Source organism: Oryx dammah, unplaced genomic scaffold (genome assembly GCF_014754425.2).
Source record: "Oryx dammah isolate SB20612 unplaced genomic scaffold, SCBI_Odam_1.1 HiC_scaffold_22, whole genome shotgun sequence".
In the NCBI taxonomy this organism is placed as follows: Eukaryota; Metazoa; Chordata; class Mammalia; order Artiodactyla; family Bovidae; genus Oryx; species Oryx dammah.
Window position 1 is genome coordinate 26,705,780 of NW_024070206.1, and position 16,467 is coordinate 26,722,246.

At 34.9% G+C, this 16,467-nt stretch overlaps 1 protein-coding gene across 1 annotated transcript in view; it reads right to left on the bottom strand.

The window, feature by feature from the left end:
• ROCK1 (Rho associated coiled-coil containing protein kinase 1) overlaps window positions 1-16,467 on the bottom strand; it is a 125,260-nt gene that overhangs the window by 78,462 nt on the left and 30,331 nt on the right. The window contains exon 2 of the mRNA XM_040264706.1: window positions 11,190-11,271. Within this exon, the coding sequence (XP_040120640.1) occupies window positions 11,190-11,271 (82 nt within the window). The remainder of the gene's footprint in view (window positions 1-11,189; window positions 11,272-16,467) is intronic.

Below are 16,467 nucleotides of genomic sequence, written 5' to 3' on the forward strand. Positions count from 1 at the left end.
AAACATTTACTCTGTAAGATAGTATGTAGTCTTCTGAGTCTGGAGATGCAGCTTATTGATGCTCCTCCGCACTAAGCATCTGCTGGACTGGTGATCAGACTCCAAAGAATCAAGTATGGAAAGGAAAAATAGTAACTTTCCAAGGGAGAAGCCTGGCAGACACTATCTTAAAACAACTGATAAAGATGAATATTATCACTAGTGAATCACAATGATATCATATATACCAAATATAATGTAATGAGAAGCACATGTCATCTCTGTGGTACTCATCCTCAAAACCCATAACCCCCGTGGAACTATGAGAAAACATTGGAAAAAAGTGAACTGAGGAAAGTTCTATAAGATACTTTATCAATAATCTTCAAAACTGTCAAGGTCATCAACATAAACAAGGAAAGCTTGAGAACTCTGACAGACTGGAGACGACTACGGAAAAATGGCAACTAAATACAATGATATATGCTAGACTGGATACTGGAACCAAAAAAAAAGATTAGTGCAAAAACTGATATCTAAGTATGCAGTTAATAGTAATATACCAGCTTTAATTTCTTAGTTTTGCCAACATACCACAGCTACAAAAAATGCTAACATTACAGAAAGCTGGATGAAGGGCAGCTGCAGGATACTATGTACTATTTTTGCAACTTTTCCATGAGTGTATTCCAACATAAATAATTTATTTTAAAACTAAATAAAAAGAATATTTAACATTTGTATATGAAAATCTGATTTAGTAATATTTTACTTGTAATAACTTCAACAAGATCATGCAATACCCTAAGTTAGACTGCATACTATATTCAATTTTACGGCTCCACTAAAAAAATTCTAACTTTTATACCACTTTTGGTATAAAACTGAATTTTGGCAATACATATATCAAAATGCAAACTGGATGCAACTTTTGACTCAGAAATTCTTGGAATTCACTCCAAAGAAAGGAAGAGCAAGTATACCAAGCTGTATGTACAAAAATGTTAATTACAGCCTAAAACAGTAAAAAACTGGGAGGAACCTGAGAACCACTTATTATAGAAACAGTTTTTAAAATCATGGCACATTTATTCATCAGACTATGTGTATTCATTAAAAAATATGTGTTATCCATACTCATTGGCATAAAAAGACACTCTACAATGTGCTTTTTCACTGAACAAGCTATGGAGAGCTGACAAAAATGTCCTACTGATTTTTATTTGGGCTGTCTAACTTTTTGCCCAAACGACAATATAATCTATTGATAGTCCAAAGTATCTGCAGACCTGATTTTGCCAGATACATTTCTTTAAGTATTAGATTATGCTCCTGAAGATTATTAGTTTTAAAATATCCTAACTTCTCTCCAATATACCTCATCAATCCTAGATATTATTATTTTTATCTTTCTTCCTCAGATTGCCGGAGGTTAAGGGTGTTCTTATTTTAACCTACGTTTCTTGAAATATTAATGCATTTGTTCATCTATTAACTGCTCATTGGTCATTTTAATTTTTTCTTCTTTATACTACATTTTCAATTACTTTGTCCATTTTTATAGTTTCTGGTTTTCTTATGGACTGGAAGGATCTCTTCAAACATTAGGAATATAATTCTTTTACATATGTCATTTTTTCCAGATTTCTTCATAAAGTTTTGAAATGACAAAATCTGTCAATGTTTGCTTTACAGTTTCTGGCCCTGTTACCTTGCTTTAAAAAAAAAATTAAAAAGTCATTCTCTACTAGAAGACTATACACATAATACTTATAATTTCATCTAGTACTTTTTCGTCTTTACATTGGTTCAAGCTGTAGAGACAATATCATTTTCCTTGCATATATAATTTAGTAAGCAGAAAAGTATCATGATTTTAACAAGTTTAAAAAATAAGTATTTTACATTGGAAGCTTGCCTGAGTAATGAAATATTAAGACTTTAAGATGGGGGAGAGAGGAACAGACTTTGTGATGATCCTCACTGCCTGTTTACATATATATAAATATCTAATTAAGTGTATAATCCATGAAATGTTGTTTTGGAAAGGAATTTAAGTAGCCACGAAAGAAAAGATAAACTCCATTAAAATACTATACAGTAGGTTACTAAATACAATTACTTAGAAAAATAAAAACTTGAGAAAATAAAAATAAAAACATCTTTTTACAATGATGCATGTAATTTAGCCTTTAGTGTGCAGTGATTTAATACAATAACAGAACCTATTGAAAGGGGATACCTCTTGCATTTCTCTAATAATCAGTGATGTTGAGCACCTTTTCATGTGCTTTTTGGCCCTCTTTATGTCTCCTTTGGAAAAATGTCTATTTAGGTCTTCTGTCCATTTTTTGATTGGGTTGTTTGTTGATATTTTTGAAAATTAATCCCTTGTTAGTAGCAATGTTTGCAAATATTTTCTCCCAGTCCAGTGGCTGTCCTTTTGTTTTATGGTTTCCTTTGCCATGCAAAAGCTTTTAAGTTTAATTAGGCCCCATTTTATTCATTTTTGTTTTTATTTCCATTAATCTAGGAAGCAAAAAATCCAAAAAATAAATTACTGCTATGATTCATGTTAAAGAATGTTCTGCCTATGTTTACCTCTAAGAGTTTTATACTATCTAGTCTTACATTTAGTCTTTAATTCATTTTCAGTTTATTATTTTTATATGGTATTAGAAAATGTTCTGCAGTCCCATTTTCCCAGCACCACTTACTGCAGAGATTGTCTTTTCTCCATTGTATATTCTTGCCTCCTCTGTCAGAGACTAATTTACCATAATTGCACAGGTTTATTTCTGGGCTTTCTATACTGTTCCACTGATCTATGTCTGTTTCATACCAGTACCATACTGTTTTGATTGGTATAACTTTGTAGCATAGTCTGAAGTCAAGGAGTTTTATTCCTCCAGCTCTGTTCTTTCTCAAGCTTGCTTTGGCTATTCAGGGTCTTTTGTGCTTCCATATAAGTTAAAAATATTTTGTACTAAAGTCTCTGAAAAATACTGCTGATCCATAAACTGCCTTGGGTAGGATGGCCATTTTAACGATACTGATTCTTCCAATACAAGAACACAATATATTTTTCCATTCTGCTTGTGTCATCTTCAATTACTTTCATCAGTACCTTAGAGTTTTCAGAGTACAGGTCCTTTGCCTGCAGGTTTATCCCTAAGTTTTTTTTTTTTTTTTGATGCTATGCTATATTGGAGTGTTTCCTTAATTTTTCTTTCTGATATTTCACTTTTAGTGTAAATATACAACAGATTTCTGCATATTAATTTTGTATCCAGCAACATAATTAATTGATGAATTCTAGTAGTTTTCTGGTAGCATCTTCAGGATTTTCTGTCTATAGCACATCATCTGCAAATAGTGACAGTTTTACCTTTTTCCAATTTGGATTCCTTTTACCACTTTTTTTCTCTGACTGCTGTGGCTACGAGTTCCAAAACTATGTTGAACAGAAATGGTCAAGAGTGAGCAGCCTTGTTACCCATCTCAGAAGAAATGCATTCAGATTTATACCATTAAGTATGATGTTAAGGTTTGGTAATATATGGCCTTTATTATGTTGAGGTATGTTCCTTCTATGCTCACTTTGAAAAGCTTTTATTAGAAGTGGACACTGAATTTTATCAAAGTCTTCTCTATATCTATTGAGATGATCATGTTTTTTACTCTTCAATTGCTAATGTGGTATATCAAACTGATTGATTTCCAGATATTGCAATATCTTTGCATTCCTGGAACGAGTCCCACTTGATCATAGTATATCATCCTTTTACTTCATTGCTAGAATTGGTTTGCTAGTATTTTGCTGAGCATTTTTCCATCTACATTCATCAGTGATAGTGACTATGATTTTCTTTTTCTGTGATATCTTTCTCTGGTTTTGGTATCAGGGTGACGGTGGCCTCACAGAATGAGTTTGGAAGTATTCCTTCCTCTGCAAAATTTTGGAATAGTTTTAGAAGGATAGGTATTAACTGGTCTCCAAACGTTTGGCAGAATTCACCTGTGAAGCCACCTTGTCCTGGACTTTTGTTTGTTGGCAGTTTTTAAATTACTGATTAAATTTCAGTGCTGGTAACTGGTCTATTTGTATTTTCTATTTCTTCTTGGTTCAGTCTTAGAAGACTGTGTCTTTCTAAGAATCTGTCCATTTCTTCTGGGTTGTCCATTTTACTGGTGTACAGTTGCTCATGAAAAGTGAAAGTCACTCAGTCGTGTCCAACTCTTTGAGACCTCTTGGACTATACAGTACATAGAATTCTCTAGGCCAGAATACTGGAGTGGGAAGCCTTTCCCTTCTCCAAGGGATCTTCCCAACCCAGGGATCAAACCCAGGTCTCCTGCATTACAGGCAGATTCTTTACCAGGTGAGCTACAAGGGAAGCCCAAGGATACTGGAGTGGGTAGCTTATCCCTTCTCCAGGCAATCTTCCTGACCCAGGAATTAAACTGGGGTCTCCTACATTGCAGGTGGATTCTTTACCAACTAAGCTATCAGGAAAACCCATAGTAATCTCTTAAGATTCTTTGTACTTCTGTGGTGTTGGTTTTAACTTCTCCTTTTTCATTTCTGATTGACTTGGGCCCTCTCCCTTTTTTTCTTAATGACTCTAGCTAAAGGTTTATCAATTTTGTTTATCTTTTGAAAGAATCAGCTTTTAGTTTCACAGATCTTTTCTATTGTTTTTTAGTTTCTATTTATTTTTGCTCTGATCTTTGTTTCTTTAATTCTACTAACTTTGGGTTTTGTTTGTTCTTCTTTCTCTAGTTGCTTTAGGCATAAAGTTAGGTTGTTTATTTGAGATTTTTCTTGTTTCCTGAGATAAGCTTGTATAGCTGTAAACTTCCCTTGCTGGGTTTATTTTTTTAATCCAAACAAATTCTCTACCATATATTTACTTTCAGGTTCATGAATTTTTTTTCATACATACAACGATCTCCATTATGTTCCTGTAGACTGATAAGATTTGTTTAGTAAGTATGCTTTTCTAAAAGATTTATATAATTATGAATCTTGTACCCCAAAATCTGTTAAATTCATAATGGTTTACAAATATAGACTGTCAAAAATTAATGTTTCCAAATCTGCCCCTCCTCCTCCTTTCATTGCATCAGTTCAGTTCAGTTGCTCAATCGTGTCCGACTCTTTGCGACCCCATAAACTGCAGCACGCCACACCTCCCTATCCATCACCAACTCCTGGAGTTCACTCAAACTCACGTCCATCGAGTCAGTGATGCCATCCAGCCATCTCATCCCTCTGTAATCCCCTTCTACTCCTGCCCCAATCCCTCCCAGCATCAGGGTCTTTTCCAATGAGTCAACTCTTCACATGAGGTGGCCAGAGTACTGGAGTTTCAGCTTTAGAGTCATTCCTTCCAAAGAACACCCAGGACTGATCTCCTTTAGAATGGACTGGTTGGATCCCCTTGCAGACCAATGGACTCTCAAGAGTCTTCTCCAACACCACAGTTCAAAAGCATCAATTCTTTGGCGCCCAGCTTTCTTTACAGTCCAGCTCTCAGATCCATACATGACCACTGGAAAAACCATAGCCTTGACTAGATGGACCTTTGTTGGCAAAGTAATGTCTCTGCTTTTGAATATGCTATCTAGGTTGGTCATAACTTTGCTTCCAAGGAGTAAGCGTCTTATAATTTCATGGCTGCAATCACCATGTGCAGTGATTTTGGAGCCCCCCAAAATACCTCCCCCAAAATATGTTTTTTCAAAAATGTGACTAACTGCCATGAAGACAGTTTGATTTTATCCAGGTATCTTTCTAACCCCTACTTTAAAAGTTCACCTTAAAATCTTTATCAGTTATGTGAAGCTGATATTTTCTTTATAGTCATCATTATTCAGATATTATAGTTTAGAGTCCAGAGAAACAAACCTTTATATTTAACTAGGTATTCAGTCAAATGGTCACAGGTTATCTTTTCCCTTTCAGTCCCCATACAGTCTTCAACACAAAAAGACGAAAATACAGCCTATAATATAGTCAGGACTGAAGTTTAAAATATTTCATGCTGCTATAACTAAAAAGCCTCTTGATGAAAGTGAAAGAGAAGAGTGAAAAAGTTGGCTTAAAGCTCAACATTTAGAAAACGAAGATCACGGCATCTGGTCACATCACTTCATGGCAAATAGATGGGGAAACAGTGGAAACAGTGGCAGACTTTATTTTTTTGGGGCTCCAAAATCACTGCAGATGGTGATTGCAGCCATGAAATTAAAAAGACACTTACTCCTTGGAAGCAAAGTTATGACCAATCTATATAGCATATTGAAAAGCAGAGACATTACTTTGCCAACAAAGGTCCGTCTAGTCAAGGCTATGGTTTTTCCTGTGGTTATGTATGGATGTTGAGAGCTGCACTGTGAAGAAAGCTGAGCACCAAAGAATTGATGCTTTTGAACTGTGGTGTTGGAGGAGACTCTTGAGAGTCCCTTGGACTGCAAGGAGATCCAACCAGTCCATTCTAAAGGAGATCAGCCCTGGGTGTTCTTTAGAAGGACTGATGCTGAAGCTGAAACTCCAGTACTCTGGCCACCTCATGTGAAGAGCTGACTCATTGGAAAAGACCCTGATGCTGGGAGGGATTGGGAACAGGAGGAGAAGGGGACAACAGAGGATGAGATGGCTGGATGGCATCATTGACTCGATGCACATGAGTCTGGGTGAACTCTGGGAGTAGGTGATGGACAGGGAGGCCTGGCGCGCTGCAATTCATGGGGTCGCAGAGTCGGACATGACTGAGCGACTGAACTGAACTGAACTGATACCTTAAAGTTGCTATACCTTACTGAGACTTGAGCTTAATTACTAATAAAAAAGATCTTACTCCATATTCCAGGTATATTCTTAGGTCACACTACATGAGATACCTGTCAGCAAAAAATAATTCAAAACAAAACATTTACATTCAGAAAACAATTCTGATGTACCCAATAATGAAAACTATAAAAATCTATATGAATTAATTCCAGCAATATGAAGAATACTATCCTATGAAAACCTATTACTCTCTGTGAAATATTACATAAATACAACTTCAGGAGTTGAAGGTAAATGTCACATTGTCATGTAAATGGGAGTCACACAGTATGTACCCTTTTATACCTGGCTTTTTGGGGGCAGGTTTCCTGGTTTTTTTCATTTACCACTCAGTGCTTCTGAGATTTATCAATGTTGTTGCACTTATCAGTAATTCACTCTTTCTCACTTTTGAATCTTCCATTACATGGTATACCACAACTTATTTATCTATTTACCAGCTGATGTACATTTCTGTTGCTTCCAGTTTACAGCAATTATAGACAAAGGCTCCTTAAACATTCTCATAAGTCTTTGTGTGTATACCTACATATTATATTTCTCTTACGTAAATACCCAGCAGTGGGATCCCTGGGTTATGTGATAAATGCATGTATAACTTTATAAGAAAAAGGCCAAACTGTTTTTCAAAGTGGCTCACCATTTTACAAACCAACCAGCAATGTGTCAGAGCTCAGCTGTTCTGCATTTTCACATATAGTTGATACTGTCAGTTTTTAAATTTTAGTTATTCTAATAGGTGTGTACTGTTATTTCACTGTGGTCATAATTTGCAACCTCCTAATGACTAATCACATTGAGCAACTTTTCATATGTGTGTATTTTTAAGGGGGAGAAACATCTATCCAAACCCTTTGCCCATTTTTAAATTGGGCTGTCTTTCTATTATTGAGTTGTAAGACTTTAGATTATCAATCCTTTATCAAGTACAGTAAGACCCTTACATACCAATGAGTTCCATTCCAAGAGCATGTTCATAAGTTCGATTTGTTTGTAAGTCTAGCAAAGTAAGCCCAAGGTACCCAACTAAATCCACTACACAGTACTGTACTCTAAGAGGTTTATAATACTTCTCACACAAATAATACATAAAAAAATAAAGAAAACATTTTTAAATCTTATAGTACTATACCTTAAAAAGTACAGTAGTACCAGTTATATTACTGCTGCTTTTACACTTGCTTACAGACAAGCTGAGCTTGAAATAAAGATATTGTACTGGACTTACAGAGTTCTGTACAGTAAACTACACAAAAGCACAACCACTTAAAGAGGATGCATGTATGTGACAATGAATGCCAGATATGTGAACTAACCTACATGACTGGACACATGGAACACATGTTCACATCTTTGAAAGTTCGCAATTTGAAGGTCCATATGTAGGGGACCTAACTGTATGTGATTTGTTAATATTTTCTCCTATTCTGTAAGTTGTCTTTTCACTCTCTTGACAGTGTAGTTTTGAAGCACAAAAGTTTTAAATTTTGATGATGCCCGATTTATTTCTTTCTTTTCTGCCACTGTACTTTAGGTGTATATCTAAGAAACAATGGTCTAACCCAAGGTCATAAAAATTTATGCCTATGTTTTTTCCTAAGAGTTTTACAGTTTTACATTCTGAATTAATTTTGTACGTGGTGTGAAACAGAAGTCCAACTTCACTCTCTCGCATATGGATACCCAGTTTTATGAGCACCATTTATTGCAAAGATTCTTTTCCTCTCTCACTTGTCTTTGCAACTATATTCTCCCAGTCAGTGATTTACCTGTTCATGTTCTTAGCAATATAATTCTCAAGAGAAAAAGTTTTGAACTTTGATAGCATCTATCTTAAAAAAAAAAAAAATGGTCTGTGCCATTTGTGCCCCATCTAAGAAATTCTTCCCTAACTAAAATCCTATATATTTTCTATGTTTTATTCTAGAAGGGTTACTAGTTTTAGCTCTTACATTTAGGTCTATGATACATTTGAAGTTGATTTTTGCATATATTGTAAAGTAAGATTTAGGAATTGAAATCCCTTGTCAAGTCTGTTGAAAATCAATTGACTGTATATGTATGGATCTATTTCTGTTCTGTTTATCTATATGTTTACTCTTTCATTTCATTACACTGTCCTGATCTTAAAATTCAACACTGTTAATACCCCAACTTTGTTCTTACTTTCTAAAATTTGTTTTGGCTATTCCAGACCCAATACTGCAATATCAATTTTAGAATTAATGGTTACTTTATACAAAAAAGCATGCTTAGGTTCTGAGACCACATGGACTCTGGCTGGGGAATTCCTGACATTTTAATACTCAATTATCTAATCCATCAACACTGAGTATCTTTTTTAAGGTCTTCTTTCATTTGTCTCAGTATATGAAATCATTTTCAGTATAAAGGTCTTACACACATTTTGTCAAATTTATCCTTAAATTTTTTCATGCTTCTGCTTCTACTGTAAGTGGTGCTATATTTGTTAGGTCTATTTAAAATTGCTTATTGCTAAAATATATAAATAAACTGCTTTTTGTTTATCAATCTCCTAGCTTACAACCTCAATGATAAGTTCTTGTAGGTTTTTCCGTAGAATCTTGAGGATTTTCTGTACCAAAAAAAAATGCTGTCTGAATAAATTTTAATTCTTCCTTTTTAATCTCTATAATTTTTCCTTTTACTTTATTTCACTGTCTAAAACTTCCAGGACAACAGTGAATGAAGTAATGAAAGAAGACAGAGTTGTCTTTCCCAGTTCTTTGAGGAAAGCATGTAGTCATACACAATTAAATACAATCTGAACTATAGGTTTTTTGTGGCCTCTCCTATCAGCATTAGAAATTTTCCTCCAATTCCAAGTTTGCAGAGAGATATCTGCAAACCAAGAATGAATACTGAATTTTTTCAAATGCTTTTCCTATATTTAGTAAGATGATATTATGGATTTTCTTTTTAATATGTTAATACACAAATTGGTATTTAAACCTTAAATGAACTTTGCAATCCTGGTATAAATCCTACTCAGTCAAAATTTTAACAAGGCTAGATATGAATCACTAAAACTTTAAATATTATTCCTGTATTTTTCTTCAGTCTAAAAACTAGACTAAACTACACAGGTTAATCAGTTTACATAGTTTAGCTTTTTATCTTCATTTTACTTATTACATTTCTACTGTGGCTCCTGATGTTCCTATTTACAAAATATAATGTAAAGGCAAACTTAATATTATGAAAGCAGCAATGTTGCATAGTAAAATCAGTAATCGATTTTTAAAAATGTGTTCCAATTCTTGTGATCTTACTTCACCAAATTATACTCTCCCACCACCCCCCTACTCTCTGTACTAACAAGCAATTATCCTTTTGCCTCCCATCAAAGAACTGGTCAAGCTTCTCCATCTTTTCACTTCTTCTGTACTGTTAAGTAAGGAGGTGAAGCAAATTAAATAGCACTAAAATTTTCCTGCAATATCAGTAAGATGTGAGAAATTAATAAAACTTGTTTAAAAGTTCACTATTCAGAATCTGGCATTATATTCCAAAACAGAATTAAGGATGAAAAAATATTTTTATACAAAAGACAGAAACAGAAACCCAAAAGATTGATAAGTAAAATTCTGAGGCAGGATTTCAAAGTGTAGAAATGATAAAAGAAAGTAAATCTAAAGTTAAAAAGATCTGACTACTTAGAAAAATAAAACTTTTCTAACAAAACATACATAACCAAAATTGGCAGATAATACTACAACAAACTCAACCTAACTGTATCAATACGTATAGTTTAGGAACAGATTTTTAAAAATGGAGTGGGGAAGATATTATGACCAAAATTCTTATTATCAATTATTTAAGATGAAAAATTTGAAACTATTTTATTAAGTTTTCTAATCAAATTTTAAACAAAATATCTAACATCAAAATCTTATAAACATCTTTTTATAAAAGAACATCTGTAAAACTTAAGTATACACCAGGTTTCATGAAGAAAATTCATATCTTACAGCTAGGAGGGCTTTTCATATGTAATCAATTCTTAACCTGCAGGTATTAAAATATAACAGCTAATTCATTTATAAAAGAAAAACAGAGAATAAGTAAAACATTACTGAAATTCAATGTGCACGTATGTTTAAAATATTTATCTTAACCATTTACTTTTTATTCCCTTCTCTGCAAGATATTTTAGATTTTCCTGATAAGCACTCAAACTGACAAAGTTTCTTTCCTATTTCCTTCTCATCTGATGTAGATACTATTGATGAAATAGCCAGAGTAAATAGAAAGAAAAAAAAGGGCTTGAATTATCTAAGTCAATACTTCATTTTATATAGTCTAGCATTAACCTCCACAAAAAATTACTTACATCTGCTTAAAAAGTTGTCAATATTTTTGTTTTTTCTTAAGGCAGGAAAATCCAAATCATATACCAAAGCATCCAATCCATCCTAAACAAATAAACAAACAAACAAAGTTAGTTTTTGGATCACACTATGAACAAGCTCCTCTTTCATGAGTATCAAGAATAAAACTTATGCTTTAACATTTAATCTGCTTAATCTGCCTTTCTCTCACACATCCTGCATTCATTTAACACCTTCTATAAGGTTACATGAGTACTGGAAGAAGAGAAAACTCATTTTTATTTCATACAGAGCAGAGGTCCCCAACCCCCAGGCCAGTACCAGTCCATGGCCTGCTAGAAACCCGGCGGCACAGTAGAAGTAAGCAGTTGTCTTCCACAAAATCAGTCCCTCATGCCAAAAAGGTGGGACACCACTGATAACAGAGTTTTCACTCTCTAACTCTCCCAGGCAGAGGAGCAGCAAAATTACCACCAACTGGCTACAAGTGACCTCAACTTATGCCCTTTTCTCCATATAAGGGCATGAAATTTTACTTGTCACCTCCCTTTAACTACTGCATTTATTTATTTCAGACATTCATAAAAAACAAATGACCTACATTTTGGACCACAGATATTTTATAAGGTAGTATCAAATATTAGTTCCTAAAATGTGAAGTTTAGTGTAAAATAAATTCTGCATTTACGGACATTTTTATGGTCCGTATATAAATATATTGGGTTCTCTTTCTTTGAAACACTTTTTAGAACAACCACTAGGTAAGGGACAAACATGGGCTTTTACTTTTAAGGGGGACATTTAAGTATTATCTAAGCAAGAGCAGGACAATGAGAAGATGTACCAATCAGTGTTGAAGTAGGAATGCATCTATTCAGATTATATCTTATCATGTGCCAAAGGGGAAACAGACAATCCCAAGTCATCTTCATTGTATTTAACTGGGGCAATTTAATTTGCTACAATAAAGCCCCAAAATAAAAAGCACCAAAGGGAAGCACACCATCTGGAGACCATGAACAGTCATGTTCATAAAAGTCTGAAAGAGAAATAGAAGCTAGGGGAGATATACTTTGTGTTAAGTCAAAGGTATGAATAACTCCAGCTATTTTAGAATACTTAAAATATTTCTCTAGGAAACTGAAAAGTCTAGTCAAGTTTTTATAGGTTTTAAAATATATCACTGCTTAGGTTGGAAACTGACCATGGAGAAGATGACTAAAGAGACCAACTAACCCTACTGCTGGCTTTTTAGAATTCAGAGGTTTGCATAGATCTGAAGAAAGTCTCCCCACCAGAACAGGTTCATCTATCCTTGAGACACATTTCTTAGTCTCATAAAGCATTTGAATATTTCTGTTAATGATTTTTACAATAAAGAGATGAGAATTTTTACTTGTATTGAAAACCAATCAATAAATATATTAATTCACTATTTTCTAGGACAAGGTAAATTAAATGTATATATGCCCCTTTGACTAGATTTTAAACTCTTTAAAGCAGAAACCACAGTTAACATCTCATTTTCTCCCACAGCATCTTCCAGAATGTCTTGAACAAGTGGGCATAAAATGTATGTTAAACCAATGATTTTTTTTGCTCCAGAGCAAATGTATTATATTACTCAAGAAATAACACTTTCCCTATTAGATAGTAAGTTTCAGCAGACCATGTCACTCCAAAAAAATTGCATAGATTATAGAGTAATGCAAATAACACTAGCCCCACAATTTTAGGTCGACTTTTGATAAACATTTCTAGGAAATACAAGTAAGCATAATGTAATAAAATCAACATATTATTACATCTTATAATAAGTACTATTTTAAGAGCTCCTACTTCCAAAGACACTTTCCAGTTTTAAAAGGTTCAGAACATCTACATTTATGACAATTTAAGTTGTTTTCTAATATCGAATAAAACATTAGAGAGTGAGGGAAATGTGCATTAAACTTTACTCACAACACGCCCTTTCCAATAAGTATACTGCAAAACTACCTACAATTACTCCAAATAATTTTTTTAAGTTACTAAATGTTAGGAAAAAACCTCAAAAAATCCCTTGTTTAATTAACCACTACATTCCATAGTCAAGGCAAATAACAATCAGAAACATTAACCGATTTGTCCAACGCCACAGAGCTAGTTAGTAAATTGTGTTACAATCAAAATACGAACTCTTCGTCTAATTAGTTACAGAAATAACATGACCATGATAAAAACATGATTTATCTCTAAAATGAAATTAGGAATTGAGAACAAACATGTATATTTAAGTCCAAGAAGTACCATTTAAAAATTAATAGAAAATCACAAGTCATATTCTTCTAATTAAAACTAGAAAGTACACTGGTTAGGACTCAAACCTAGTGTCCTGAGTCAAAGTACTACATTTTTTTCTAGTACGCCACCATGCCCTCTTCTGCATGACCTTCCCCAAACTACCTATGAAATCGAACAGTTTTCCTTACATTAGAGTTATTTTTTACTTTAATCTCCACAGCTCGATTTCTGATGCGACGAGTAAGCTGAGCCCTAGAACTGAGCATGGCGTTTTACTCACAGCATCGCAGATACTGTTGGCTCTCCTGTCCCAACAACTATTTCCTGTTCTACCTTCCTAATTTAATCTTGATTTTGTTCGGGCAACCCACCTTTCTCCATGAAACTATGAGCTTCCATGAAGGGAGAGATCTTCTCCAACTCAAGGAGGTCACTTCTAATTTAAGCTAAACACGGAGGCCTATTACTCTTGCCAGTGTTCAGCTGAAGTACAGGAACATGGTAATAATCTGGCACATCAAATGTGAGGGGAAAACCTACAGAAAGGTTTCTGGGGAAAAGTTTCTTCTCTCCTGAAAGAGATACATGTCAGAGACAGTCTCTCTTTTTATGAGAAACTGTCATATCTTTATATGACACTTAAACAACAGCAGCCACCTTGGGGCCTCAAGGGGAACTGGCAGGAGACAAAGCCAAACAGTGAGGACAAGAGACACGAAAGATGGAAGGAGCCCGAGTCTGTGATGATGCTTCTGAACCACTGAATTAATCTACTCTGGAAACTATCCTTCCCACTCTATCTCAAGATAATACATTTCCTTATGGTTTAACTCAATTTACACTGGATCTTCTAATTCTTGTGACCTAAATGAAGTGAAAGTCGCTCAGTCATGTCCAACTCTTTGTGACCCATGAACTGCCCATGGAATTCTCTAGGTCAGAATACTGGAGTGGGTAGCCTTTCTCTTCTCCAGGGGATCTTCCCAATCCAGGGATCGAACCCAGGTCTCCGGCATTGCAGGCGGATTCTTTTCCAGCTGAGCCACAAGGGAAGCCCAAAAATACTGGTTTGGGTAGCCTATCCCTTCTCCAGCAGATCTTCCCGACCCAGGAATCAAAGTGGGGTCTCCTGCACTGCAGGCGGGTGGGTATCAGGGAAGCCCCTCTTGTGACCTAAAGCACCCTGAAATACACAGAGTTCATTAAATGCCAGTGTAGGAGATATAGGACTTGTTGCACCAAAAGGTGAGAGAATCATCCATTCAAACAGTGAGACCGGGGCAAGACAGGGCTGACAAAAAGTGTCACTCTTTGGTAAACTTTGTTTGTATAACTGAGCCTCAGTTTTCTCTTTTATAAAATGGAAATAACTCATTACAACTCAGGCTCTGTGAGAGTTAAATGAGTGACGTATTTGACCCTTAAACAGTTCCACTTTTCACTCTTTATTTCTCTAGCTGACATTTGAAAGCTCTACAAGTTAGTCTCACTATTGACAGAAATGACATAAAGAGAAAATATGTATTTTAGTCATGTGGTCATAAAACCTCAAGAGTAAATCTCAGGTCATGGTATTAAAAACTTTCTGAGTGTAGAAATCCCATATATAGTTAAAAGTTGGGGTTTTTTGGGGGAAAAAAAAAGATAATGCATCTGACTAGCCTTAACAATAGAATTCAAGCTTGCATTTGTTAATGGAAAACTAGTGGCCTCCACTAACTGGTTTACAGTCACTAGGACTACGTGTCTGGCCCTATCACCATATACTTTGATTTTATAATTGTAGGAGAGGGTATACAGTTTTTCAGTATCATTCATAAGCCAAAATTATATTTTTTTTATCAGAGAAATAAAATGGGCAAGAAGGTATCCTTCTAGCATAATCTAAGGTATATACCAACAGAGGCTATAAGGGGAGTCAAAACACTGAGGTTGAGGAGAGGGATGCAGGCTTCCATTTTAATGAAGTAGAGAAGCTACCTACAAGAGTAGGACAAAGAAATCTGATTTTTATTCAGTACTCTGAAGTTCTGTAAAATAATGTAGAATAAGGCTTGCCACTTCCTAAAGTCCATATTCTAGTACCAGAATTCAGAACCTTAACAGAAATTAACATTAATTATTATCCTCCCATTATTATTATTATAGAGAGTCAGTGTCAAAGAATTACAAAAATTAAATCCTTTGCTATGTATATTTGAACAATGATAGTAGACCAGTCGGAGAAGGCAATGGCACCCCACTCCAGTACTCTTGCCTGGGAAATCCCATGGACGGAGGAGCCTGGTAGGCTGCAGTCCATGGGGTTGCGAAGAGTCAGACACAACTGAGTGACTTCACTTTCACTTTTCACTTTCCTGCACTGGAGAATGAAATGACAACCCACTCCAGTGTTCTTGCCTGGAGAATCCCAGGGACAGAGGAGCCTGGTGGGCTGCCATCTATGGGGTCGCACAGAGTCGGACACGACTGACGCGACTTAGCGGCAGCAGCAGTACACCAGTTATGGCAGTGTATTTTGAAAGAAACTAGTCACATTAGAGAAGTGTTGAATACTTTCACATAAACACACAAAGGCAACCATAATTAACGACAAGTATAACATTTTACAAGAAACTCTAAAGAATGGACATTTCATATGTCTTAAAAAGAGCTGGTATTAGGAGCGGGGAAAGCACTAGTTGTGTTACCTCACAACAGAGTTTAAGTAAAAGAGAAAGAAGCAGGAGGAAATTATTCAACTTAACACCGCTGCAAACTTCAGTCTCTGGATAGTTCTGAATTACAAAAGTAAGATTCCCGTGTAAAATATCATTTGAAGATTAGGTCCATTAGTAATAATACACTTGTTATAAAGTACAAGAATATAAAGGCACTAGGAGAGAAAATAGTACTATGTATAAAAAATTTCATCTTTAAGTAAAATTTCAAAATCAAAATCATTACTATTTTAAATAAGTTTTTGAGAAACTACCCCCCCCCGCAAAAAAAAAAAAA